This window comes from Tiliqua scincoides, chromosome 1, assembly GCF_035046505.1.
Source record: "Tiliqua scincoides isolate rTilSci1 chromosome 1, rTilSci1.hap2, whole genome shotgun sequence".
In the NCBI taxonomy this organism is placed as follows: Eukaryota; Metazoa; Chordata; class Lepidosauria; order Squamata; family Scincidae; genus Tiliqua; species Tiliqua scincoides.
This window is the reverse complement of record NC_089821.1, coordinates 151,924,612-151,952,434: the sequence shown is the minus strand read 5'-3', so window position 1 is coordinate 151,952,434 and position 27,823 is coordinate 151,924,612. Positions and strand designations below refer to the sequence as shown.

At 43.2% G+C, this 27,823-nt stretch overlaps 1 protein-coding gene across 3 annotated transcripts; it reads left to right on the top strand.

Annotated features, from left to right (window-relative positions):
* The first annotated feature begins 1,038 nt into the window (after positions 1 to 1,038).
* On the top strand, positions 1,039 to 24,138 carry RNASEH2B (ribonuclease H2 subunit B). 3 transcript variants are annotated; one of them, XM_066639758.1, is made up of 11 exons: positions 1,039 to 1,118; positions 4,294 to 4,365; positions 6,302 to 6,409; positions 7,517 to 7,593; positions 10,494 to 10,608; positions 11,475 to 11,539; positions 12,132 to 12,237; positions 13,405 to 13,486; positions 15,813 to 15,855; positions 22,185 to 22,265; positions 22,938 to 23,880. In XM_066639758.1, exons 1-11 carry the CDS (start codon positions 1,049 to 1,051, stop codon positions 23,043 to 23,045), a joined length of 927 nt encoding a protein of 308 aa, XP_066495855.1. In that variant the 5' UTR covers positions 1,039 to 1,048; the 3' UTR covers positions 23,046 to 23,880. The 3 variants fall into 3 exon arrangements, with proteins under 3 accessions (XP_066495855.1, XP_066495845.1, XP_066495864.1); XM_066639748.1 differs by having other exon boundaries at positions 10,491 to 10,608; XM_066639767.1 differs by lacking the exons at positions 22,185 to 22,265; positions 22,938 to 23,880 and adding an exon at positions 24,103 to 24,138 and having other exon boundaries at positions 10,491 to 10,608.
* The last annotated feature ends 3,685 nt before the right edge of the window (positions 24,139 to 27,823 follow it).

Below are 27,823 nucleotides of genomic sequence, written 5' to 3'. Positions count from 1 at the left end.
TACAAATCTAATAAATAAATAATGGGGAGACTGAGGGTGCAATGCACAACGGAATAGCGCTGTTATTATTACATTATTGTCCTATCCAATTTTCCAGTGCTGGTGCAGCTGTGCCAATGGGGTGTGCGCTGCATCCTGTGATGGTAGGGCTGTCACAGAGGCCTCCTCTGTGGGAACATGTGTTCCCTTACCTTGGGGCTGCATTGTACAGGTGCTGGAAAGGTGGATAGGATTGGGCCTTGTATCAGGTCTCTTGATTTTTTTTTTTTTTCCTTTTAAATGGCAATGCAAGCTTGAGCTGCAATCCTGTACACACTTACCTGGGAGGAAGTGCCACTGAACTCAGTGCGATTTACTTCTGGGTTGACATGCATGGATTTGTGAGGAAAGGAAATGCCGTGAAGTTAATTGTATCAGTGTGCCTGTTAAAAATCATAAAGCAGGTCACAGGGAGACTCCATAGGATTGATCACACTTTACCCACCTATCCTCTGCCACTCTGCTGCAGTGAATCAGGTTTTTCCCCTACTTAAAAAAACCCAGATTGAGAGCCCAATCCTATGCTTGTCTACTCACTGAGGCTGCAATCCTATCCACATTTACCTAGGAGTAAGCCCCACTGGCTATAATGGTACTTAATTCTGAACAGACGTGCATAGGATTGGGTTCTCAGTCTACTCTTTGCTTACTTGTCTTCAGTGGAGCTTACTCCCAGGTAAGTGTGGACAGGCTTGCAGCCGAAATTATGTTTCCCGCCCTCTGCCATAGCTGCTTTAAGGGACCTCAGGTGGCGGGAAAAGCCAGCCTAGGAGTTGCCTTTTCTTCCCTCTATCCCAGACCAGCGCTCCAGCGGATATCGATGCGCTGTTGAACTCCCTCCCATTGAGTCCGCGTCCCCTTTCGCCCTGGCTGGGAAAGCGTGGCAGGAAGATGCCTGAGCAACCCTGGGGCTGCGTGGTGTGTGTGTCAGTCTAGCCTTTCTAAGTCTACAGAGCTGGAAAGAGCAGGGGGTGGGCTGGCTGTTTCCACCCCAGGACTGAAGAGCAGCATGCAGGGCGGGAAAGAGCGGACGGGCAAGAAGAGTGGCAGTGCTGGGCAGTGGGTGATGGTTGTCCCAGGTAAAACCAGACCCCTTAGTAGAGCCTCCCCCTCCCCTTCTTCCTGCTGGTCAGAGGAGCCTGTTCTTTGCAGGGTGGCAGGAGGAGGGCGCTTGCATTGCTGAGGACGGCAGTGCAAGACTAGCACTGGCCCTTGCCTTGCGAGCACTCACAGATCGCTTCCTCTCTTTAGCAAGTTCTGTGCACATTGCTCACAAGTCAGGCCTGGTGCTGAGTTCAATGGGGCTTACTACCCTGCAGACAGGCTTGTCTGGGGTTGCAACCTCAGAGCCCAATCCTCTGGATGTCTACTCAGAAGTAAGCCCCATTATAGTCAATGGGGCTACCTCCCAGGAAAGTGTGGGTGGGATTGCAGCCTCACAGCCCATTCCTCTGCATATCTACTCAGAAGTAAGTCCCATTAGAGTCAGTGGGGACTTACTCCCAGGAAAGCGTGGGTAGGATTGGGCTGTGAGTGGACTGCAGAAACGAAACTGAAAATTCACATGCTATAACTAGGTGTCATCTGAAGAAATGCAAGTGTGTGCGTGGAGAGGATTGATGGTGGATGCTACAGGTCCAGCCTATTTATAAACAATTTTTATACAGGGATTTGACTCAACAGGAATGGCCACTGCAAATGAGAAGGAATGTGCTGATCCCTGGAGAAGGAGAAAAATGCATCTCTTTACAATCAGTTTAAAAAACTGAACAGTCCTTTAACAATAGCCTCCTTAATGAGAGAGAGGGCAGCTGGCTGACAATCCATCAGTCCTTCTCTCTCTTTCCTGAAAGAAAGGTGATCACTGCATTGGTGAAGAGAGGGACTGAGTGAAGCACTTGGAGGATTACTGATTGATGGATTGTCTTCTTAAGGACTTGTATCTTACATTACAAAGATCAGCAAGGCTGTTTTTAAATCACTGGAGCAAAGAAACTTTGTTTTTTAAATTGATTTGCTATGGTGTATTTTTTTTGCCATCCAAGTGAGTGCTTGGAAGGAACCCATGGGAATAATTTCAATCTGTATTTACATCCAAAAGAAGTAAGGAAGTGGTTCCATCTCCTAAAGGGTCTCTGAACATTGTAAATAGCCAAGATATTTGTGAACATGGGGTGGGTAGAAGGGGACAGGCACATAGCTCAGTGGGAGAGCACCCGCTTTGCATACAGGCATGCCCAGATTCAATCCATGTCATCTGTTGATAACACTGGTGAAGATCCCTATCTGCAACCTCATCAGTGCTCATCTAGATCAGGAGTGTCCAAAGTTTTTGGCAGGAGGGCCACATCATCTCTCTGACACTATTGGGGGCTGGGGGAAAAAATAATTCTTGCAATATAATAAATAAAAAAATAATTGCAATAGGTCTTGCAATAGCTCAAGGCCTATAAAAGGCCTTGCACAAAGCAAGGCTGGTCTTTTCTTTGCTGCCACTACTGCATCACAGACATGAAACAGCAAGCGGTGAAGGGAGCCCTCATCCCACAGCTAACAAGAGAGGTCAAACAGTCACCCTCACACTGAAAGCAGTTGCGTTGGGCTAGTGTGGGCTCCAGCAAGTTTCTGGAGGGCCAGAGGCTCATTGGAGGCTGGGGTCTCCCTGAGGGCCACATTGGGAGTCCTCGAGGGCCTCAAGTGCTCCCAGGGCCGGGGTTTGGGCACCCCTGATCTAGATGGATTGATGGACTAACAACCGTTCTCAACCTTAGTTTGGCCCCTTAGGAGTTATTCTCAGGTTCCAGCCCTCCCTGCCATCAAACAAGAATGCAACACAGACAAACATACAATTGTTTATTATTGAACACCAAATCTGTGGCCTCCTTCAAATGTGTCAGGGCTCTGGGGGGGGGCATGTGGCTGCTAGTGAGAATGGCTGGTCTAAGGCAGCAGTGTGTGTATGGATGTGGATATGAGGAGTGAGGCAGAAGGGACTCTCACAAACATGCATGTCCCCTCCCCCGACATGTGCATTTCTTCAGGTGACACATAGTTCTCTCTTATGCACACAGTGAATGGTGATAGGGTAGAGGAAGCAAGGCTAGTACCTCCTGCAATCTCCCATACCTGTGCAGCCTCCTAACTTTTTCATTGTTGCTTCTTTCTCTTTTCCCTGTCACTCCCCTTTCTGTCTCTACACCTGACTCCTGCAGGCTGAAGAAAGTGCTCCCCAGACATCTGTAATTCATTCTTCTAGCTGCAAGAAGCCTGTCCAGGAAGGCAGCCTGCAGCTTTTGTGGAAGCACTTTCTTTAAAGGGTCTGTGGCAACAACAATGGAAGGTGTACCAGTGGATCAACCCCATGGGTGTTGGTTGATTGGGTTGGCCCCCAATTCCCCCAGCTATCCTGTTTTTCTAAGCAGCTTATCAAGAATGCAAGTGTAGTAGCCATGTGCTTGGGTGGCCCCCAGTGAACTGAGAATAGGACACATAAAATAGCTGTTGACCATTGTAAGTTAAGAGGGTACTTGATGCTCTCCTATTAGTATTTTTGGCAAGCCTTTAGGATTTCTACCTTTTGAATTGAAAACAGATTTCTATGAACGCCTCTCTAGTATCTGCACTCAGGGAATAGGTTACAAATATTTGTTATTTGTTGGTTGATATAAAAACATAGGCATTCCTGCTAAAAAGCAACTGGAAACTGAAGTGTGAATTCCGACTAAGACTTCATAATGCTACAAGATTATCTACTCAGTAGATAGGAAGTGGCAGCAGCCTTACCTGACTTTTTGTGTTGTCATTGTTAAGTAGGATACAAGGAAGGATACAGGCAGATGTCTTCCCAGATAAAATGCAGGATAGCAGCTCTGTCTGAATTTTTTATGCTTTCTTGTGTTTGACCAACTGTCCCTGTCTTTCTCTCGCTGCCTTAAGAGGAGCGAAGGGCTGTGGCAACCCAGCCCTACCACCTCCATGCCTGAGCATGGTGATGCTGGTCCCACTCTCCAGGGATGGTCAGTGCACAGTTTCTGAAACGTAGCTTTGTTTTATGCAAGACTGTGTTGAAAAAGCAGGCCTCCATTTGTAGCCCTTTAAAACTAGAAAGTAGAATAAGGACTTGCCTGATCCCGGGGGACAATTTTGATTCATCACCTGTGATTGGGCAAGTCATATCTATTCTACAAAGGCTTGGAATGTTGATATTCTAAGATACAAAAGTTGTCTCTCACTTTGCATTGTAACTCTTTTCAGAATCTGTTACCAATCTCCCTAAGAAGGCTGGCTCTGGACCTTTGTTTACAAGATTGCGTAATCCAAGTACAGGTGAGTATGAAATCATAGAATATCATTTTTTAGTTCTATCCTCTACTTAACCTGCAGATTTGAATTGTTTGCTGTGTAAACTGAAATTATAAGAGTGGATTATTCGAAATACTTTCTTGGGGATATTTCTATGTTTTTTGTAGAAATGTTTTCTGTTAACGTTAGTTACGTATATTGCAAATTAAATTTTACTTAAAAATATATGTGACTTTGGGAAGTTGATTCGACTTGCAAGCTACTCTGTGCTTCAGCAGATAAGACTTTTGGATAGTTACTTTAGATATTTGGTCATGTGGAGTGGAACAGGCTACAGCATGGAAATTGACAACCAGAATTGTAGCCATTTCATAAGAACATAAGAACAGCCCCACTGGATCAGGCCATAGGCCCATCTAGTCCAGCTTCCTGTATCTCACAGCGGCCCACCAAATGCCCCAGGGAGCACACCAGATAACAAGAGACCTCATCCTGGTGACCTCCCTTGCATCTGGCATTCTGACATAGCCCATTTCGAAAATCAGGAGGTTACACATACACATCATGGCTTGTAACCCGTAATGGATTTTTCCTCCAGAAACTTGTCCAATCCCCTTTTAAAGGCATCCAGGCCAGATGCCATCACCACATCCTGCGGCAAGGAGTTCCACAGACCGAACACACGCTGAGTAAAGAAATATTTTCTTTTGTCTGTTCTAACTCACCCAACACTCAATTTTAGTGGATGTCCCCTTGTTCTGGTATTATGTGAGAGTGTAAAGAGCATCTCTCTATCCACTCTGTCCATCCCCTGCATAATTTTGTATGTCTCAATCATGTCCCCCCTGAGGCGCCTCTTTCCTAGGCTGAAGAGGCCCAAACGCCGTAGCCTTTCCTCATAAGGAAGGTGCCCCAGCCCAGTAATCATCTTAGTCGCTCTCTTTTGCACCTTTTCCATTTCCACTACGTCTTTTTTGAGATGCAGCGACCAGAACGGGACACAATACTCCAGGTGTGGCCTTACCATCGATTTGTACAACGGCATTATAATATTAGCTGTTTTGTTCTCAATACCTTTCCTAATGATCCCAAGCATAGAAATGGCCTTCTTCACTGCCGCCACACATTGGGTCGACACTTTCATCGACCTGTCCACCACCACCCCAAGATCTCTCTCCTGATCTGTCACAGACAGCTCAGAACCCATCAGCCTATATGTGAAGTTGTGATTTTTTGCCCCAATGTGCATGACCTTACACTTACTGACATTGAAGCACATCTGCCATTTTGCTGCCCATTCTGCCAGTCTGGAGAGATCCTTCTGGAGCTCCTCACAATCACTTCTGGTCTTCACCACTTGGAAATGTTTGGTGTCGTCCGCAAACTTAGCCACTTCACTGCTCAACCCTGTCTCCAGGTCATTTATGAAGAGGTTAAAAAGCACCGGTCCCAGGACAGATCCTTGGGGCACAGCACTATTCACACATAGAAAAACAGGCCTTGCTGAGGGAGAATCAGCATGGCTTATGTAAGGGTAAGTCTTGCCTCACGAACCTTATAGAATTCTTTTGAAAGGTCAACAGGCATGTGGATGCAGGAGAACCCTTGGACATTATATATCTGGACTTTCAGAAGGCGTTCGACACGGTCCCTCACCAAAGGCTACTGAAAAAACTCCACAGTTAGGGAATTAGAGGGCAGGTCCTCTCCTGGATTGAGAACTGGTTGAAGACCAGGAAACAGAGAGTGGGTGTCAATGGGCAATTTTCACAATGGAGAGAGGTGTAAAGCGGTGTCCCCCAAATACTTTTGGGGTTGCTTATCCTACAGCCTCTTCTGATGGAGCCAGTTTCAGCCCACCACATATCAATGATGTCAACTTCTTCTGCTAACAAAACGTATTTCTAAGGTTAGTTTGAATTCTCACCAGATCTGTTTTCATTTGTTTTTTTTTAAACAGGACAAGCAGCTCTTTACTTGTTTAATAGCGATGCTCATCAGCTGTTTGAAATAAAAGCCTTTCATGAAGAATACCGGTCATGGTTTATAGGTCAAGCTGTTCAGCACGGTGAGTAGAATAGCATGTCCTTTTTCCACTTCTACCTGTAACTGATATGCAAGCACTTTTTCCTTGTAACTTGACATATAGATGCATTTCAGAGTGCACTTTAGTGTGTCCTTTCTTTGTGCAAAATGGATGTCATAAAAGAGGAAGTTCTGTGCCTTATTCTAAGGTGCAACAACATTGTGCAACAGTCTTTCCAGGTTTGTTGGTACCCGCTGCAATAATGCAGTACACAAAATAAATATTGCTGGTTAATAAAGTTTCAAGATATAGATTAAGACTGCAATCCTAACCACACTTTCCTGAGAGTAACAAAATAGGTCTGAGTAGTCCTGGTTAGGATTGTGCCCTAAAATACATTTCTTATGTTGAATACCGAGCATATGCAGTGTATATGTTTTATTCTGAAAACCCCTTTTGAAGAGGTTAAGGGGCTGAAGAGCTCAGATTTCCTTATCCACAATTTTCTGTAGCCTTGAGGGGAGGGTCCAGGAAGGAATCCCCTGTAGATACCAAGGCCCCACCTGTAATCAGTTGTTGTTGTTGTTGTTTTTTGCTTACTTACATTTTGTGGAATGTGGCTGATTAGTCTCTGGAACCTTAGCAAGCAATATATGGGTAACAATGTCTGTCTTGCAAGAAATACTTTCATTTGTTTAAAAGATTTGGTAATATCACAAGGATAGGTTGGCAATCTTACAGCAGTCCTATGCATGTCTATTCAGAATTAAGTTCCATTGACTTTAGTAAGACTTGCTTCCTGGAAAGGGTGTATAGGATTGCAATCTAAACCCTTTTCACTAAATTTCACTCCCAAATTTACCTGTGTCACAGCAGCCTCTTCTTCCTCACTTAGCTATGTGCCACTATCTTGGATCTCAGGAGATTCAAGGCAGCAGTGTCCAAACCTCATAAGATGGTCATATGTGAATTTTGTGACATCCAAGATGGTGGAACCTGGGAGAGGCAACTGGGAACATCCCATGGTGCCTCTGTGAGTGCTCCATGGCCACACAGTTTGGGAACAACTGCACTAAGCCATTATCTAAAGTGCATGGAACTGCAGGAAAGTATGTGTTGTCATGACCCTTCTTCTGTTTCCTGCTTAAGATGGACGCCTCTTCTTTGTTACTCCAATGGATCCCTTATTTCTTGTGCTGTTCTACCTCACCAGGGCTCAGAAAGAGGTAGGCAACTGAAATTTTTTAAAATAATGGTTTTTACCTAGACCAGGGTAATTGCTACTTTGAAGCTGATAAATTTATTATTTATGAAGGAAGAACGGTTTTTCAAATGCTTTGAATTGTGAGTCTCCTTTTTCAACACATGCTGTGAAGTAGGCTACAGATTATCATTGTAAGAATGGAAGGCAGAGGCTGAGAAAGTTACTTCTCTTGGACTCCTTATTATGTCTGCAGCTACACCAGGATCTGTACACATGTTCAGCAGTCTAAACTTGTACTGGTTTGAGTCTAAAGTATTTTTAGAAAAATAGTCTTATGAAATAGGAGAGATTTCCTGGCAATCCATATGCTTTTTAAAAATTGGAATAATTGAAATATTGCAGGGAGTTATTAATAAACAAGTGTTGCATCTAAATTGTGTGTTTATGGTGTGTTCAGTTACATAATCTAACCCCGTGATTGGGTTTAGTGTGTATAGTATCATGATTTGATTATAAACTATAATATTATTTGTTTAGCAGTTTCTCAAGTGCAGCCAGTGGTGTTAGCCCCACATTGCTCAGCTGTTTGTGTGAAAGCAGCCAGTACAGTTTTCGCAGTAGTGCTCACCCATAAGGTTTAACATCTGCTCATTACTTGATTCCATAAACTTATGAGCTTCTGGGTCTTTATCTTTGTATTTAATTGTTCCTTCAGTTACAGGGGGCTGTTGAGAAAGAAGTTTAGTTGTTCGAGCACAGCTTCCCTCAGAAATGGGGGAGTGCTCCTGTGATACACAGGTATCTGCATCTCTTTCTTCCAGCTCTATTTCATTCTCCTAAAGGCTAAACTTATTAGAGGAAGCAAAATTAGTTTCACTCACAGTTCCCTTTCCAAGTTGTTAGTTGCTCTAATCGAAGTTGTTTGGCAGTTTTAACAGGAGAGCCATGGCTTGAGGGAGTTCTCACTCTCTTCTTCTTTTTTCCCATGGTTTTAATCCAGATCAATCCTCCAAAATGTTCAGTCTCAGAATATTGTTAAAAGCAGTAAAATCTAGACCAAATATCACTCATCACATCCAGCTGCTAGGCGAAGAATAAGGCCCCCGAAAGGAGATAATATTCCAAATGAAAGGAGAGCTGCATGTAGAAGCTGCTAACAGGCAGCCATTTTCCCCATCCTATCCTGTGAGAGCAACTGAATAAGTAGTAGGTTGCCTAAGACCATCTAGAAATTCATGGCTATAGTGAAGTTTGAATCCAGGATTTCTTGACTAGAAGCTCATTTAATTAATCTCCACACTAGTTCTTCTAATGGGATTCTAGTGTTGCAGTGAGTACAGTTGACTGACTGACTACTTGTGTAATGTATGAGCAATATTGGGTTATGGGACTGTCTTGTGAAACCTATTAAATTATTCCAAAAGCAACCCCTGTGGTATCTCAATTGGAACATATTATTAAGAACAATTATATACAGGTCCAGCCTTGTTATACATGGATTTTTTTATACACAGATTTGATTCAACACGAATAGCCCCTGCAAATGAGAAGGAATGTGCTGATCCCTGGAGAAGGGGAAAATGCAACCCTTTATAATCAGTTTAAAAAACTGAACAGTCCTTTAACAATAGCATCCTTAATGAGAGGGGGGGGCAGCTGGCTGACAATCCATCAATCCTTCTCTCTCCAGCGGACCCCTCCCTTCCCCCTGAGCACACTTTGCATTGGTGAAGGGAGGGGCTGAGTGAAGCGCCTTTGTAAGCTCTTGGAGGAGGACTGATTGATGGATTGTCTTCTTAATGACTCTTATCTTACATCACAAATGTCCAAAAGGCTGTTTTTAAATCATTGGAGCAAAGAAACTTTGTTTTTTAAATTGATTGGTTATAGTTCCTTCTTTGCAGTCCACATGAGTGCTTGGAAGGCAACCCACTGGAATAATGAGGCTCAACCTGTAATGCACTTTAACAGCAGAAAATTTACAAAGCAATTTACATCACAAAAGAGTGAGAAGATAATTCCCTATTCTATAGGGACTCTTGATCTAAATAGAAATGCAAGGGAGATACAAGGGAAGAGACACTGGAAAATACACTATGCTAGAATGGGGACTGCTGCTGTCCCTGGTAAATATAAGAGAACAATGGCTTTCAAAGGTGCCCCTTTGCCCGGTTAGCAGGAGAATTATGAAAGTAAAAGGTTAGCTCCACACTTCCAAGCTGCTGTCTTTGACTGTCTATCCAGCTTGTAAAAGAAAGAATACCAAAGTTGGACCAACAGTTTTGACAGCGGTTTGGTCAACTAATGCTCTTGGCAAATATTCATGCCTAAAACTTGTATATGTTTTGGAAAAGAAATATTTATTGGGATTGGCAAAGGCTGACCTTTTAAAAAACTGGTTTAAAATTTCTTAAAGTGCTCTCCTCTCCAGGCATTTTTTCCATCAAAAATAGCTTTTTTCATTTTTATTTTCTGCCCTTATCTGCAAGAGGGATCTGAAGGCCTTAGGAGTGGACCTCAACAAGTAGGAAACCCTGGCCTCTGAGCGGCCCGCTTGGAGGCAGGCTGTGCAACATGGCCTTTCCCAGTTTGAAGAGACACTTGGGCAACAGACTGAGGCAAAGAGGCAAAGAAGGAAGGCCCATAGCCAGGGAGACAGACCAGGGACAGACTGCACTTGCTCCCAGCGTGGAAGGGATTGTCACTCCCGAATCGGCCTTTTCAGCCACACTAGACCCTGTTCCAGAACTACCATTCAGAGCGCGATACCATAGTCTTTCAAGACTGAAGGTTGCCAACAACTATTTTGGTGTAACTAGTAAGCTGTCCAGTTTGGGGTTAAATTTTAAAATGTTTCTGTTTACAATCTTTTTATGTAACTTTGAACACCTCAGTGTTTAATTTCTTTTTTGTTCCCAGCAGGGGAAGTTTCAGCCACTAGATCAAATTTTGGTAGATGAAGAATTTTCTTCCTGCCCAATGTTGCTGCAGTGCACAAAGATTTCTCAGTCTATTCATCACATAGTGGACAAGAAAGGTACAAGATCGGAGACATAAATTTAGCAATTTGTTCAGGCATGCAAACTTGGGGCAGCTGCTTCTGTTAGGCTTATAATAGTTTGCCTGAGGCACTGTTCATGAGGTGCTGATGCATGCTTTTTTGTTTAAACCAAAAGTAAATTTCTAGCCTCAAGGCTACTTGGAAACACAACTGCAAACTTGTTCTTGGGTTGATTTGGTTGATATTCCCCATGTGGTATCACTATTGTGGCATGTGTTGATGAGCTTCCTTGCTGGACCATGTGGTTGTTTCTGTGACTCAACTCTTTTTATGAAGTCTTTCCCAACCTTTCTAGAATTTTCTTCTGTTTATTCTCTTGATTTTCTGCTGTTGTGTGCTTTCCACCAGCGGTTAGGCTGCTGTCTGGTTGCCTACATTGAGTGAGAATTTCCTGCAGGCAACCAGGTGAGGCATTTTGTCTCCTTCTCCTGTCTATCAAGACTTCCTGTAGCCTCCTGAGAACAGCCCCCATCTCCCATGTGCTTTCTTACATGCTGTGTCTGTAGGAAACCACTTCTGTAACATTTTCTTTCATGTTGGCATCTTGCAACATGAAGCCTTTCCGGCTATTCAAAAACTATGTTTTCAAGTGAAGAAAAATCTAGAATAACCTCTGTGGCCCACATGGAGTCATAGAGAGTTCATTTGAGAGTGGTTGATGAAGGCACATGCATGGCATCCACATTTTCACAATATTCTCTGACATTGTGAATCCATTTGTCTTGGCACTAACTTTATGCAGATACTGAATTAGATTCTCTACTGTAGTGCTTAATTTTAATACCCTGCAATTGCAAACCAAATACAGTATAGTTTCTTCTCTTTTTTTTCTTTTATCCCAGAAATAAGTGGTAGGAGTTTTTATAAATATAGTGAGGAGAAAACGCTGAAATGGCTGAAGAAGAAGGTATTTTTCTCTTGTGTTTGCCCTTAAATGCAAAGGCACATCTTTCAGTTGTGCCAGGTGTTGAATATGTTATATGTTGTTGAACTGAAAAGCAAGGATTCATAGCTGAAATGGAAAAATATAAGAATGCTAAGGAAGTAGATTTCTAGGGAACATTCTTCTCCTATGATTGCTAGTTGATGTAACAGATACACAAAACATCATAGATAATTTTATTGCAATGTTAGTAATTAGTTAGTAACTGTGAGCTGTGACTCCCCGGAGAGCCACGGACACTAGCCTAGGGAACTGCAGAGTCCTCACAAAAACCTATCACCCTATACAGTGTATAGGATTGTAGCCTGAATGGGGAACCATGGCCACAAAGCAGGGGCAGAGGGGCGAATGCACTTATACACCATACAGGATTTCCTATTACTGTCTGAAGTTGTTCCCTGCTAACTGCTATAGTTGGGCCAGTCCCATTCCTGGTCTCCTGGTGTGTTCACTGTAGTAAGGTAGTGATGTTCTTATCTGACCAAAACTGGTGGTGAATTTGCATGCATGTACAGCAACAGAGATATAATCCCTTCTGTTTTGTGACTCTTCTCAGATTGACCAGACTGTAAAAGTACTAAAAGACCATGATGTATGTGTGGGAGAAAAAGTGCAATCTGCTACGTTTATCAGCGGTGAGAGGCTTAACAGTTCCTCAGAAGGTAGGAGAATTCAATGAAGTTCAAAGGAAACATGCAGGATAAAATCTGAAACATGGGCTTAATGTGTATTGGATTTGTGTAAATCTTGATTTGTTCAAATACAGGTTGAGCCTCATTCCCCTGGATTCCAGGCACTCATGTGGATGGCAAAAAACACACTATAGCAAATCAATTTTAAAAACAAAGTTTTTTTTGCTCCAGTGATTTAAAAACAACCTTGCTGACCTTTGTGATGTAAGATAAGAGTAATTAAGAAGACCATCAATTAATCAGTCATCCTCCAAGCACTTAGAAAGGCACTTCACTCAGCCCCTCCCTTCACCAATGCAACGTGATCACCTTTCTTTCACTGCTCAGGGGGAAGGGAGGGGTCTGCTGGAGAGAGAAGGATTGATGGATTGTCAGCCACCTGCCCTCTCTCTAACTATTGTAAAGGACTGTTTTCCTTTAATTTAAAGGGCCCTTCTCATCCTGTTGAGATAAAAAAATCTCTACAACAGTAAGAAAAGCCTTTTAAAGGGGTGCGTTTTCCCCCTTCTCCAGGGATCAGCATATTCCTTCTCATTTGCAGTGGCCATTCTTGTTGAGTCAAATCCTTGTATAAAAAATATGTGTATAACAAGGTTGGACCTGTATTGTGCTAAAAATTTAATAGTGATCTGTTTGTTGTAGCTGCTTCTGGACCTTGGTATGCATTGGTTCCAAGGGGGTGTCCCAGTGGTGGTCAGAAAAGTACAAGTCCTGCTTTCCATCTCTTAATGTGGGACAGAGGCATTATTATCAATTATTTGATTTTTTAAATAATTAAAATAAAAGTTGTAAATAACTTTAAACTTTTTTATTCAGAAGCAGTATGAAACTATATTAATAATAATTTTTAATTCAAAACTCTGCCTCAGTGAAGACTTGGGAAGTGTCAACAAATGAATGGCACTTCCTCAGCTATATCAAGAACATGTTGTTGTCTCCATGAGAGGAGGAGGATGGAATCCAAAATCCACCCTACTCCTCTGTTTTAGACCATAATACTTTCACTCTGATTGTTTTTCACAATCAACTGTAGAAGCTTCTCATTCAGAGAGAGATGATGGCTTACTTGGGATAGCATTTATTTGGAGGACGCTGCTAAATTAGAAGTATGTAGTAATGTGTTTATTTATTTGTCAGAGGACTATATCCGCTATGCCCATGGTTTAATATCGGAATATATTCCTGAAGAGCTGAGTGTGGTGCTGGCTAAATATTTACGGTAAGTACTTACATACTGACTTGGTGTTGTTATAGGTGCAGTGACTGATAGTGCTTTTTCATGCCTTAACTATTTTTAGCTTTTTATACCTTGGGGGCATGCATCTCCAAATCCACTTGCAAAGAAGTGGCAGAGGTGAAGAAGGAGGGGGGAGGCCACCCCTGGCTGATTGACAGCGGTGGTGCAACCCAGCACATCAAAACCAGGGACAACTTCTTCACATCCCTTGAGCCTGCAGCACTGCAACACTTGAACTTAGCTGAGGGTGTTTGTGCAGCTGTGGAGGGCAAAGGGCCAGGGAAACTGCCATGTTTGGACACTCCCCTGACCCAGGTGTTGTATGTACCCTTGCTCAAGTACAATTTGCTGAGTGTGACCTCCTTAAAGGAAGCTGGGTGTGAGGTAACATTTAAGGAGGGGAAATGCCTGATAATGAGGGGAGGGGTGACACTCAGGGAGTGTTGCGCAATATCCTCTTTGAGCTAAGTACTCAGGCTGAAAAAGGGAATTTGCACACTGTGTATGACGATCGGAAACCTCATGACCAGTGCATTCACGAATTTCATTATAAGACGGGTCATTTTCACACTCATTTTCATTATAAGACGAGTGTTTTCACACTCTTAAAATGGCAGTGCAGCTTCCTCAGGGAGTAAAAGTAAAGCCATGTAACCAGTACTTGGATTGCCCTGCTCACAAGGCAATTAAGTGTAAGACAAGCAGAGTGAAAGGGAAAGCTCCACCCCTTTTCAGTTCATTCATATGGATTTAATCAGCCCCAGGCAGCCCTCACTGGGAGGGGCCAAATACCTGCTAAATATAGTGAATGATTATCGAGGTTTCGGTTCACATACTTGTTAAAATCCAAAGACCAAACCTTTAAGGAAGTCTCCTAGTGGCTTGCTTTTATAGAAAGATGGTTTGGGCACAAGGTAAAACAGATCCAGACTGACAATGGGACGGAATTTACATGTAAGAGGTTCAAAGACTTCCTAAAGCAGTCTGGAATTGAGCACCTCTGTCTGCTCCTTTTTTGCACACAATGGGTTAATTGAAAAACATGGAGGTGTGCTTATGCAGATGGTGGACACTATGCTCAAGGACAGCACACTGGTTTTTGGGGAGAAAGTGTCCTGTGTGCAACCTACACTTTGAATTGTTTGTGGCATTCTGGCATAAGGGCAATTCTCTATGAAATTGAATTTGGTTCCTCCCCATTTGGTTCACATGAGCCCTTTTGGGGGGGGGGTACTCTGTTGGCTGCTATTGTAAGATAAAAGGCACAATCATAGCTAGGTTTACTCAGAAGTAAGTCCTATTGTGTTCAATGAGACTTACTCCCAGGAAAGTGGGGTTAGGATTCTAGCCAAACAGTCTCTAGGTCTCAGTTTGCATCAGTTTGCAATTAGCAGATACACACAAAACAAAGTCTTCCCCTCCCCCAGCAAATTCATCACTTCCCCCCCTTCCAAAACCCTTCCAAAACTCCAATCACTTCCCTCCCTTCCAAAACCCTTCCAAAACTTTCCAAAACCCTTCAGGTGTGCTGCTAACAAACTCAGGGTACAATCCTAACCAGATCTACTCAGAAGTAAGTCCTATTTTGTTCAATGGGGCTTACTCTCAGGTAAGTGTGGTTAGGATTGCAGCCTCAGAGTGCTGGCAGCTCTGCTGAAGATTTGACTTCTCTTTTTTTTTTTTGTTTCTCATGTATAATTAAAACACCTTCATCCCCTTTTTGGGGGTAACTGAGGTGAGGTGTTATAATGGGGAGTCGTGGCCAATGGCTACAAGGATCAGGGGAGCCTCGACCTGGAAAAGTTTGAGAACCACTGCCCTACTCTGATTCAAATGTGGGTTGTTGTGGTGGAGTTTCTTGGTGTGCTGCTGGTTTGTGTATTGACTTGGACTGCCTTATCCTGACTGACCTGCTGTATCCCTGACTTCTGGACCGTTTGTCTGCCTGCTCCTTTACCAATACCTGCTTCTGCAACAAACAAGCCTGTGTCTGCTCCTTGGGCTCTGTTTGGGATCACCTGCTTCCTGTGCTATTTCCTTACGCCCCCTTGCCACTCTGCTATCGGGAAAGCAAGGGCTATCCTCCCCGCTGCCCTGACAGTGTGTTTTGTTTTTCTCAGTATTTGTTAGCCAGCTTGAAAATGTTGTCTCAAAAATGTATATCCCAGCTTTGAATTTTGAAAGAGAGAGGAAACATTGTAGCAGAAAAGTGAGATATAAGTATCTGACATAAATGAGGCAAATATTGATGAATGTTTTTCAGTCAAATAGTTCCTGAGTTTGATTGTCTCAACCTTTTACCTTCTAGACTTCCACAAGTTATAAGTCCCCCAGCAGAAGCAGCACCAAAGGTAAGACGCCATCGGGGAATGCATAGGTGGCTGCTCATTCATTTGGTGTTAAAGGAACAATGCTGTAGCAGAGAAATCATCAGCAGAGAGAGTTCAGTTTTGAAGTAGTTATTAGTTTACCACAAATGAAGTTGACTTTTTTCCCAGTTGAAATCACAAAGCAATACAGCTTTTCAAAATATTGAAGCAAAACGTGCCATTTTTTTTAAACTTTGATTTTAAAAATTTTTCATAATGATGTCCAGCCTGATTTCATGGCTTTATTCCACGCAATTTTTTTAGGCACATATGAGAGAGGCTATGGGATTTCTAAAGCTCACATTTCAGGTCACAATAAACAATTAAGGGCCTGATCCCATTGCTGGGCAGCACCAGTCTTCTGCACAATGGCCTGTCAAAGGCCACTGCAAATGTGCTGTCAGGCATGTCATGGTGGCCAGGAGAGGAAAGGCAGCAGCAGGGAGGACAGTGCCAGTTGGCACTGGGCCTTTGCACCAGTGGACAACTGCTGGGAGCCACCACTGGTAAGTTTCTCTCTTACCAGTGGTGGGGAGGCGTTCCTGAGTCAAGGGAAGGTGGTGGGTAAGGGGCATTTCTGGGTGGGGGAGGGCAGCCCAATGACAGTTCAAGCCCAGGAGGGGGCGCATCCTACGCCCCTTCCAGGGCCACAGAGCTCTACATGGGTCTCCTAGGTTCTGCACTAGCTAAATAGCTGGCACAGATCCAAGTAGGCCCATAGGGGCTGCTGGGACCCAACACAGGGTAAGGGAAACAACGTTTCTTCTAGGAGACCTCCAGCTGACTCCTTTGGCCCCATGGGATACGGTGGTGCCATTTCAGCACCACTGAACCACAGCACAGGCAGCCTGCATCGGATTGGGCTTTAGGTATACTGCAGAAATTGGGAAGGAGTGAAACAGGATAATCAAGGGGGGGTTGAAAATACATCTTTTGCTTTTGTTTCTCATACATTTGGCAGAGAGACGGACAGTGCAGTGCAACTAGTAGTTTGCTGAGTTTAGGAAACTAGCTTGGGTAACCTAGGAAGTAAAAGTTGCATGAAGCACTAGATGATGTGACTAACTCACGTTGGCTTCAAATACCAACCTGGGGGTGCAGTTGGTGTGTCCAATTCCCTGAGTGTGGCTCTGTGGAGCTGCCTCAGCAACTCGTTGTTGTTATAATCTTTGCCCAGGGCTCTGGTGTTACCAGAGGAGAGCAATAGTCAACTTGCCTGACCTGCCACCAAACCAATGGAAGCAACATCTTCTCCAGAAGTCTAGATGTTGTTAAGCAAATGACCTTACTCTGGTGAGAGAGGTGCACTTATCTTATACCTTTGGAAGATTCTGCAGTTTACAAGGACCACACTGAATTCTTCACTTTCATCCTTGCACTGTCTACTTTCTGATTTCATAACCGCTTTCCATTTCTCACCTCTTCCTTCCAACAGCTACTTTAATGCCTGGATACAAGCCTTTTGGTGTCCTTGATAGTTACACCATTTGTTAATGAGGATTAGACTAGATCAGGGGTGTCAACCATAAGGCCCAGGGGCCAGATATGGCCCGCAGAAGCTTTTTATCAGGCCCTCAGGCTGTCAGCTGCTGAGCAGTGCTGAGGTGATGCTGCTGAAAGGGCAGCCCACATGAAAATTGGGCTCTCCCATATCTTGAAATATGATCAGAATTTCCATATTTTCTCTTCTGTCATTTGCAGCTAATGAGTTCCTAAGTGAGAAAAAGCACTTATTTTTGTTTATGCCATTATTTAATGACATCGCTTCCTGCTTAATGACATCACTTCTGTCCCTCAGCAGGCATCATGAATACTGTTTGGCCCTTTGCATGAAACACGTTTGACACCCCTGGACTAGATGATCAAAGCTTAGCACATCAGTGCAAGTAATGTGGTCACAGTTAGACTATCCTCATGTCTTCCTTCACCTTGTTACAAAGGGGCAACCTTGAAAGACAGGGAACTGTATTTTCAACTGTAGTGAACAGCTATCCCACAGTAAAAAGAGCACTTTGTACTCTTTTACTCTCCCATGCTTTCTGGCATAAACCATTTCCTTCGTTCTTTTTGAATGATTTATGTTACTGTCCAGCACTGAGCCAAAATGCCCCCCTTGATTTCACTGCCCCATTTTTAGGGGCCAACACAGGGCAATTCAATAATTGCTGGAGGGGAGGGGAGAATTACCATGGCAATGGTGGTTTTCCCAATAGCTGCCAACTAGTTCCAAGGAGAACTTTCAGCACAGTCCTTCTGGCACTGGGACATGTGAGCCACCCAGCCAGACATGGCTGCCACATGAATGTATAGGAATGGTTGAGTGTGAGATTCTTTTCTTTCAAGGTAATGTTGCCCCATCGTTTATAACTGCCTGTTTTGTACTACAAATACATTTTTGTAATTTTTTTCATACACATAATGGGACTGGTTACAAACCAAATATAAGTACTGTAAATAAATTGCCAAGTTCACGGAAGTGTTTTAGTAGCATGTATCTGGAAATGTGAACTCCTTGATTTTCAAGGTTCTCCAGAACAGGTACTGCTAGATAACATACAGTGTTCCTCTGAATTTGTAAGATTAGAAGAATAAATTCCAAATGGTTTAGTAGAAACAAGACTTATTCATAGAGCTTCTGTTAAGCTTCCTCCTGAATCTTGCTATATGGTGCTCAAAATGATACTGTTAAATGTAACCAAAGGCAGAGTTCAGAAGGCCAATGACATTAGCCAAGGGGTCTTGGGAGACCCCTCTTCTCTCTCTTGGGAGTATATGTCAGCCAGTCAGGTTTATTTGTTGAAAACCACTGGCCGTTACAAATTATTCATGAAAACAAACACAGAATTTTAGGATTTTACAGATTAAAGCAAGATAATTCCTAGCATAAGTATATGGATAGTTCAACATACAGGTGGCTCCTTGGTATCCATGAGGGATCTGTTCTTGGACCCCACATGGATATCAAAAAGCACAGATAACCAAATCCGTTGTTTTGGCGCCTTTAAACTCTGTGAAAGCAACCTCTGGCCCTCCAGAATCGCCTCTGGGGGGCTTTCTGAAGCCCAGAGGCAAAAAAAGTCACTTATGGTTCTTGAAGGAAACTGGAAGTGACATTTTAATGTGTTTTAAAGCATTCTGAGGCCTGGGGAGGGCTTCCCTGGGCTTCAGAATGCCTTGAAAGGCATTAAAACATCACTTCCGTTTTCCTGGGGGGAAACTGGAAATAGCTTTTTTTTTTTTTTGCTTCCAGACTTCATTCGGAAGTCCGCAGAGAATGCAGAAGGACATGGGAAACCTCTGTGGGCTTCAGAAAGGATTCAGGTTGAGCCAGATCCATGGATATAAAAGATTCAACCTGTATAGACAAAGGGAGCTCCTATTATACAAATCAAATGATGTCTTGGGCTTACAGTGATCACATAATGTAGAAACTGCAATCTCCTGCATAAACGTAGGTTTAATTTTCTCTTCTGCAGAATTTTCTCCTCCTACTCCTTACATATGACCCTGTGTTGATCTGATAATAGCACAATCACTTTTTTCATATTGTTTGAGAAAGTATTGATGTTGTTAACATTGTGCAAGCTAAGAAGAAGCAGTGAGAAAAATCAGGGCCAAAGCCTTTGTATATGAACAACAGAAATTGTGTTGAGAGTCATGTAAAGATCTGACGGTAGGAAGCAGTACAGCAAGAAACAGAGGAGACATTACAAAATGTCTTAGAGCCCAGTCCTAGGCATGTCTACTCAGAAGTAAGTCCCATTATAGTCAGCGGGGCTTACTTACAGGAAAGTGAGGATAGGATTGCAGCCTTAGGGCACAACCCTAACCCCTTATGTCAGTGCTTTCCAGCACTGACCTAAGGGCAATGCAGCTCTGAGACAGTGGCATCACTAGGATTTGTGTCACCCGGTGCGGGAGGCCTGCGCGTCACCCCTTGCAGTGGGCGGGGCAACACCCCAGGTGGTCGGTGTGGTGATGTACAATCGCCCCAACCCCACTGCTTTTTTGGCTGTACCTTTTGATAGAACACAGATCTTTCAATGTGGTTTGTTTCATTGCATTCTGCATGAAATTACGCATTGATTGATATATAACATAATGGTATTATTCCTACAGACTCTGATTTTAGTGATTTTTGGAAACTTGTAGGGTCACACACACTCTCTCACCTGTGTCAACTTACTAACACCTTATTGCAGCAATTCTCATGCTTTTAGCACCTGGACCCACTTTTTAGAATGACAATCAGTCCAGGACCCATTGGAAGTGATGTCATGGCCAGAAGTGACATCATCAAGCAAATTAAAATAAATAATTATAAATAGTTAAATTAAAATGAAAGAAATAATTAAATAAGGGGGAGCCAGTCCTGTTCCACCAAGTGAGTTTTCTCTGTAGCCTGCCTGGAATAACACCCCCCCCCCTAAAAAAGAATCAGTGAGATTTCCAGCCCTCCCCAGAGCCCAGTTTAAAGTCCTTCTGTTTCAAGCACATCAATACAAAGACCCATCTGGCATTACAAGTCTGAGAGCCCAATCCTATGCCTGTCTACTCAGAAGTAAGTCCCATTAGAGTCAATGGGGCTTACTTCCAGGAAAGTGTGGGTAGGATTGGGCTGTGAGGGAAACTGCAAGTGCAAAATAGAAAACATTCCCCTTATCAGTTCAAGCCTCTTTGTTGGTCCTTTCTAGTGGGGCGGAGGCTGCCTTCTGGGGCTTTTGTTGCACTCCAGTCCCATCAGATCGGGATCATTCTGGTGTCCTCTCATTCCCCTTTGCCTGGCCTGACCACCAGCCAAGGCACGTCTGCCTACTCGCAAGTAAATGCGACCGTGAGGCTGCTTCGCTTCCCATAGGGCTCCATACACTCAGAGCTGGGGGGGAGGGACCTCCTCCTGTTTTTGGGGGTTGCATTCAATGGATCAGGACCATTCTGAGTTAGAGTCCTCTCAGCCTGCCCTTTTTTGACGGAGCAAGGCAAGGTTGCCTACTCACGAGTAAACGCAGCCATGTGGCTTTCCCTTCCCATAGTGCTTAATACACTCGCAGCTGGGAGGGGGAACCTCCTGTTTTTCAGGGGCTGCACTCATTGGATCAGGACCATTCTGATGTCCTTGGAGTCCCTTCAGCCTGCCCTTTCCGATGGACTAAGGCAAGTGCGCCTACTCGCGAGTAAATGTGGCCACATGGTTTCACTTGCTTTCCATAGGGCTGAATAGGGACCTCCTTCTCGGGTGTTTTTGGGGGGCTGCATTTACTGGATTGGGACCATTCAGGTGTTGTTGGATTCCTCTCAGCCTGCCCCTGCCCATGCACTAAAGCATGTTTGCCTACTCGCCAGTAAACGCGCGATACGGCACACTTTCACTTTCCATAGGGCTCCATGCATTTTTTCCTTCCAGTTTTTTGGCCTTAACTTTTGAAGGAAAGGAGCTATCTCAACGAAGTTTTTTTGCATTGTGTTCTGCTGGCCATTGTGCATCCAACAGTGTATGGCACAACGCGATTTTAGCGCGTCACCCCCCCCGGCGCATCACCCAGTGTGGCCTGCACCCCCTAGCGACGCTACTGCTCTGAGGTAAGGGAATAAACATTCCCTTACTTTGAGGAGGCCTCCCTGAGTGCCACCCAACTGCGAGATGCAGCACAGATCCCATTGGCACCGCTATGCCAGTGCTGGAAGGCACTGACATAAGGGGTTAGGATTGCGCCCTTATTTGCATAGATTATACAATATTGCCCATTTGGAGCTCCAGTCACAGTTGCCTTCAGAGGAAATATATTATGTGCGAGTGGTTTTAGTTACTTTTTGCAGGAACACATGTATAAAAAAAAATACTTGTGCATTATGTATAAATACACAGTTTTGGACTGACTGCTTTTACACAGTTCTGTACAGGTGGGCCCCACTATCTGCAGATCTGCTTATCGCCCCCTGAGCCCATTCCCTTTGTTTATGTTAACAGGAAGCAGATTAACTATTAGAAACTTAAACAAAGATAATGGACTGGGGGGGCACAGAGATAGGGGTTCTCCTTATCTTTGGTTTCTGATATCCTTTGGGGAGCCAATAACACAGCCCCTGCTGATACCAGGCCCTGCCTGTAATTACCTTGTTCACACAAAGATGCTCCTTTGGGCATCTTCATCATTTGTCTCTACATTACTCCATTAGTTTGAGACTGTTTGTTTTGACTTTGAAGATAAGTATATGCAATATACAGGACAGATACTATACAGTAATAATGCAGTTGTGCAGTAATACTGTAGTTATGATTTATAGAGCAAATCGTCATTCTAACATTGCAGAAAAGGAAGTTGGCTGATGCACCTGTGGAAGCAGAGGAAGATTACACCAAGTTTAACACCTGTGATCTGAAAAACAAAAAGGTACATGGTGTTTTCCTCTTCCTCCTCCCCCATTTCAACTACAGTGTGTCATTTTGACCTGTAACAGTTACGTTAAAGTGTGATTTCTTCTTACCATGTAATAAGAGCAAATGAAAGTTAGAAAAGTTAGAATTTGCACAAGTCAGTCGCACACAAGATTCTGGCCAATTGTTTATTTATGTGCTTGGTATAAATATAAAGGTTTGGAGTTACTGCTTTTACACATTCCTGTAATTATTTTATTCAATAAAAACTAGTTGGAATGTACAGCTTCTTTGGTCATGATCACTTCTGTCTCCCAATGAAATATTATTGGGCAAAAGAAGTGTGTATATTTTAACATTTTCACAATATATCCTCAAAACACTAAATAGCATAATTTGCATGCATGATTCTTTATACAGAGTGCAAAACCTGATCTCTGTCACAGAGACCTTGCATCTTCTTTTTTCATAAATGTTATTGTTTGATGTACATATCCCACCCATATAAATTGTAATTTCTTAAGTTAGCCAGATTTTTCTGTGTAATGTGCATGGTTACAGTTATTCTCCTAGATAAAATGTGCAGTGTGTGAGGGAGTATATAAGAGCTGAAGGTTATGGACAGTGTGTGTTTGATAAGTATGTAATTTAGCATTAATACTATACTTTTTTCCTTTTTCTTTTTTAGGCTAAAAATAAGATGTCAGCTTCTCAAAAAGCTCTAGCAAAAGTCGACAAGAGTGGAATGAAAGCAATTTCTTCTTTCTTTAGCTCAAAAACAAAAGCATCAAAATGAACTGTGTACTGTCAAACCTCAGCTTTTTTTTCTCATCTTTTTTGCCTGTTCCTATTTCCTGATTTTTTTTTTGTTAAAATTAAAGCCACAGAAGTTGATATATTCTCATGTGAACCTTATTGCTGTGAAACTTTGTATTGTATAAAGCAAGGTCTGAGCAATGTCTTGATTGTCCCCACTGGAAAAACTGGTTGTGGTGATTCACCAATCCAACCATGATACTTGCTTAATTAAAATGTGGAGCTTAGTAACAAAGCTTAAGTCATGCAATAAACTCATTTCTGAAATGGCTTTTCATTGTGCGTGTCTTGTTTTGTTGGTGGTGGGAGGAGGGCAGCACAACCTGCTACCTCCATGTACTGAATTCGAATTTCTGTTGACTTTGAAACATCAGTACCTGAAGAATGGTGACATGATATGTAACCAAATGTATTTGCCGTCTCTGTGTATCTTGAGTGATGTTTTCATTAGGAACTTCAGAGATGTTTTTCATGAAATCGGGAAAGTTTAAGGGGTATCATTTCAAACAAAGACTGCACATTTTAAGTACATTGTTATTGTATTAGCCCTGAAAATGAAAGATGATGTACACATTTGCAGGTTACACAGAGTTCTTCATCAGACAGAGCAGAGAGTAGCTCTCAGCGAAGGGTGCATCAAAATAAATAGCTTTTTTAGGTAGTACATGGTAACAAACCCTACTGTTGTTCAAAAATGTAGTGTGTAATGTAATATGTTGATAGCTGTTATGGACTGTTTGTAATAAAATAAGAATAAAAGCATTACAGTACCCTGTAATCCTCCTCTGTGGTGTGTGTGTGTGTGTGTGTGTGTGTGTGATTTTAAATGCTAACTTATCAATCTGCATGCTGATTTCTGGATTGGAAATTTTCTCAAAAATATGAAAGACCTGTCACTTTTAGCAATAACCAAAGCCAATAAAATTGCTCTTTGAATGACTGCTATGTAAGACTTAAAAATGTGTACAGTATTTTGTCATTTGACAAATAATTGGGTAATAACAACAGGTGCGGTTCTTTTTCCCCCCTCTCATTAGATATCGGTCCGTCACCCGAGGAAGAGATGAAGGGGATAAAATGACATTTGGATGCTTTATTTTAACATGGAACATTCCCAAAACCATTTTAAAGATATTTAAATTGTACTATAAGGATCCAGACAAGACTGGCTGGAAAAGCTGGGAAATGAAGCTACCTACTCCTTCACGTATGTGGCAGGGATCTCTTGCTTTTAAAATGCTACCCAGTGGTTCCCAAGCTTTTCAGAAGCCGCTTCCTGATCTATAAATCCCAAGTAGTATGGCTATAATGGTGATTGGGTAGCAGGGTCCCCCCTCATAGCAACATGTCTAACGCTTGACGCACAAAGCCTAATCTGCTCTGTCAGTTTCACAAACCACCAAAAATTGGGTCATGACCCACTGATGGGTCCGAGACCCATAGTTTGGGTATTGCTGTGCTAGACTTTGGTCTGCTGGCCTCCTTCTTTATCTTCTGGGCAATTCGGGCTTGCTGTACCTTGCCTAGCTCCCACTGCCTGCTTATATCAAATCGTAATCTGCCTGATGTTTACAAAGCTTTTGGGGCATATGCATATAGTGTTGTTGTTTTTTTAATTAAAGAAAACGAGCCCAGTTCTTGTGGTTGTATGTGAGGAAAAATCATTGTATATGTATCTGAAGGACTGCCAACTTCCATATGAGCTTGCCAAGGTGCCACTGCTTGTGGGCCTCTGGTTATGGATATGTTCCCTAGAAACACTCAAACTGCTTCCTACTTTTCCAGTTTTTTTGGCACCAAGTGAGTCAGCTTTATTCTCCTCTTTTGATGGGTAATCTTTTATTCCTACTCTTTCTCTGTTTTTACTGCTATTTATGTTGCTTTGGCAGTTTTTTAAGATGTTGTTTTCATATTGTTGCATTTTAGATGCCTTAGCTGCCCTGGAAGGTGCTGTTGAATAGTGGAACAGAATTGTTTTTAAAAAAAAATTCTAAGTCTGCCCGCCCCCTGCTTCTTTCACTCTGGCAGAGCCTCCCTGGCTGCCAGTATTGGGGCAGGTTACATGTGGTGATTGGCTCCTTGGACATCACAGCGATGACACAGATGTCACACTGATGATGTACCAACCTTAGTGCAATGACACATGAATGTCAAGCCTATGTTGATTTCAGAATGCCTCTCTATGGGTAATGTATGTGTTGGTGTTTCCATGAATGCTGGTGATGTTACTGGGAGGGCTAGCATTGCTTTGCCGGGACAATCTTGGCATATGGCCTTTCCTGCACTGGAATCGGTATTCCTTTGGACGTAGTGTTGCCAGGATAGGCTTAGGATGTGATGAACATCATTCTGGTGTCCATGTGCTGTCGGTGTGGCATCCAAATAGGATTGGACCCTTAGACTAGTACATACATTACGTTATACCATTCAATTTTCTAAATAAATATGCTCCCATCATACTGTAGAGGGTAGGCCCCTCTAACAACTCTCAGACTATAGAAGCAAATGTAAAAAATTCTTCTTAAGATCATGTTTGCCTTTTTAACGGCTAAAGATTAAGAGCCAAACTAGTTCCCGTTTTTCCTGTTTTTGGGTATAAACGGTGAGTACAGACTCCCCATCTGGATTGGGACCATAGTGGGGGGAAAAGCTCATTACCCCCTTCCCCCATGTGGTGTTCTCAAACCAGATTAGAGTTCTCTGCACCTTTAAAAAAAAAAAATGCCAGGGCCAATGACATGATTGAAGTTGCATTTAGTTTGGTCTTGAATCCCTAACTGTGAATTCTGAACAAATGGAGAAGTACTTCCAGATGTGGGAGTTTGGATATGCAGTTCGGAGCTCCCATCCCTGTGAGGAATAACTGAATCAGACATGTCCAACTATTTGCTGGCATAAGAACATAAGAACAGCCCCACTGGATCAGGCCATAGGCCCATCTAGTCCAGCTTCCTGTATCTCACAGCGGCCCACCAAATGCCTCAGGGAGCACACCAGATAACAAGAGACCTCATCCTAGTGCCCTCCGGTGTGCTCCCTGGGGCATTTGGTGGGCCGCTGTGAGATACAGGAAGCTGGACTGGGCATATGTCATGGAAAATAAATATTTGACTTTCAGAATGAATGTTCTTCAATAAGCAGCAATAAGCTTTGGGGCAAAAGGTCTATCTAAGATGCCACACCTTCAAAAGTGATTATTCCACAAAGTCTGAAAAATGTGGTATGTACTGTACTGTTAGAGCTATGTGTGTTACAGAGAGTAAAATATTCAAAGCTTTTGCTGGAGTAGCTTCTATAGAACTATGCAAGTTTCCAAGAAAAGATAGAGTTCTTAAACAGGCATATTCTTATACCAATATTCAGTCTAGTAAAAATTGTTGTCTTAATCTGGAAAGTAACACTAACCCTGAGGGCCAAACCACATGTTATGTTAAACATGTGGCTTGGCCTTGTATGTGTGTTGTTTGTAACTTCAATAACAACCATGGGAAGGGAAAGGACGGACAATCTTTGTCTCCGCCACAATCATGAACTGGATTGGGTTCTTTCCCCATCAGCCTGCACAGAGACATCACTTGGGTGGAGCCTGAGGAACACATGCCTGAGGGGCACATGCCCTGGGCACTGTGCCGGGGGCGGGGAGGGGAGGAGTGCATGACTGCCTCCAGCCGCCATCCAGTCACTTCCTGGTCTACAGGGCACTGATGGCTTTGACAGCTCCCAGCCTTCTTAGAAGCCAGAACATGGCGTGTGAAGCCATGCCCTCGGGGAGAACGTGAAGGTCTCCCTGAGGGTGGGGTGCTGCTGGTATTGTGCACACCATCCCTGCTTCTGTGAAGGCTCCCAGCCTACACAGAAGCAAGCATGGGGCAAGCAAAGCCAAATCCTCCAGGGAGAACCCGGGGCAGTAATGTGCCATTATTGCTCCAGGCACTGGTGCGAAACATTGTGCTCTGCCCCTGCAGTTTGTTTCCCCTGGAAGGGAATCTCTTACTGGTGTTTCCATCGGTAAACTGTGCCTTGGAGCTGTTTAATGTGCATATCAGCCATCAGTGTTTCATAAAAAGGAAAATGGTGCTAGGTTGGTTTTTCCCATCACTACTCTTGACAGCGACTGTTACCCTGCACGTGCCCCATCGCTTCTGATCTCAGAAGCTAAGCAGAGTCAGGCCTGGTTAGTACTTGGATGGGAGACCGCCTGGGAATACCGGGTGCTGTAGGCTTATACCATAGTCTTTCGAGACTGAAGGTTGCCAACCATCTCAACTCAGTGACCAGATATAAGAAAAAGCAATATTTAAATTATATTTAAAAACCCCTCTTTTTTTCTGCAATCTAGAAAAGGGAAAAAAACAATAGGAATAAATTGACTCAGTACAGACTTGTTCTTTCATTACACTGTATCAAATTTTGACTGTAGTGCAGGTAACAAGCAGAAGTTCTCAGTGCAAGTTTGTAGTGTGACTGCTAAACTTTTTTCCCTAGAACATAATGCAAATTGTTGAGGGAGGATGGCTGTTGCCAAGAGTTGTTGTTCTTGACTGGTTAGAAGGCTGTGGTTCATTTTCCTCTTGCAAACATTCTCCAGGGGGATGACAGCTTCCAGCCACTAACAGGTAACAAGGGAGAAGAAAAGAAAAGGTGTGGGAAAAACATGATTTGGGATATTCTCATTTGGTTTACAGCTCTGACCCAAACCTCTTGTTAGCTCTGCTATTGAGTAGTTCCCTTATCAAAGGACCATTCAGTTATTTCCCT

Excerpts from the sequence above, each read along its gene's own strand:
- RNASEH2B (XM_066639748.1), top strand. The coding sequence starts at position 1,049 with ATGCAGGGCGGGAAAGAGCGGACGGGCAAGAAGAGTGGCAGTGCTGGG. Across the intron at positions 4,366-6,301 it reads ATTGCGTAATCCAAGTACAG|GACAAGCAGCTCTTTACTTG; the intron begins GTGAGTATGAAA and ends TTTTTTAAACAG. Across the intron at positions 12,238-13,404 it reads GCTTAACAGTTCCTCAGAAG|AGGACTATATCCGCTATGCC; the intron begins GTAGGAGAATTC and ends TTTATTTGTCAG.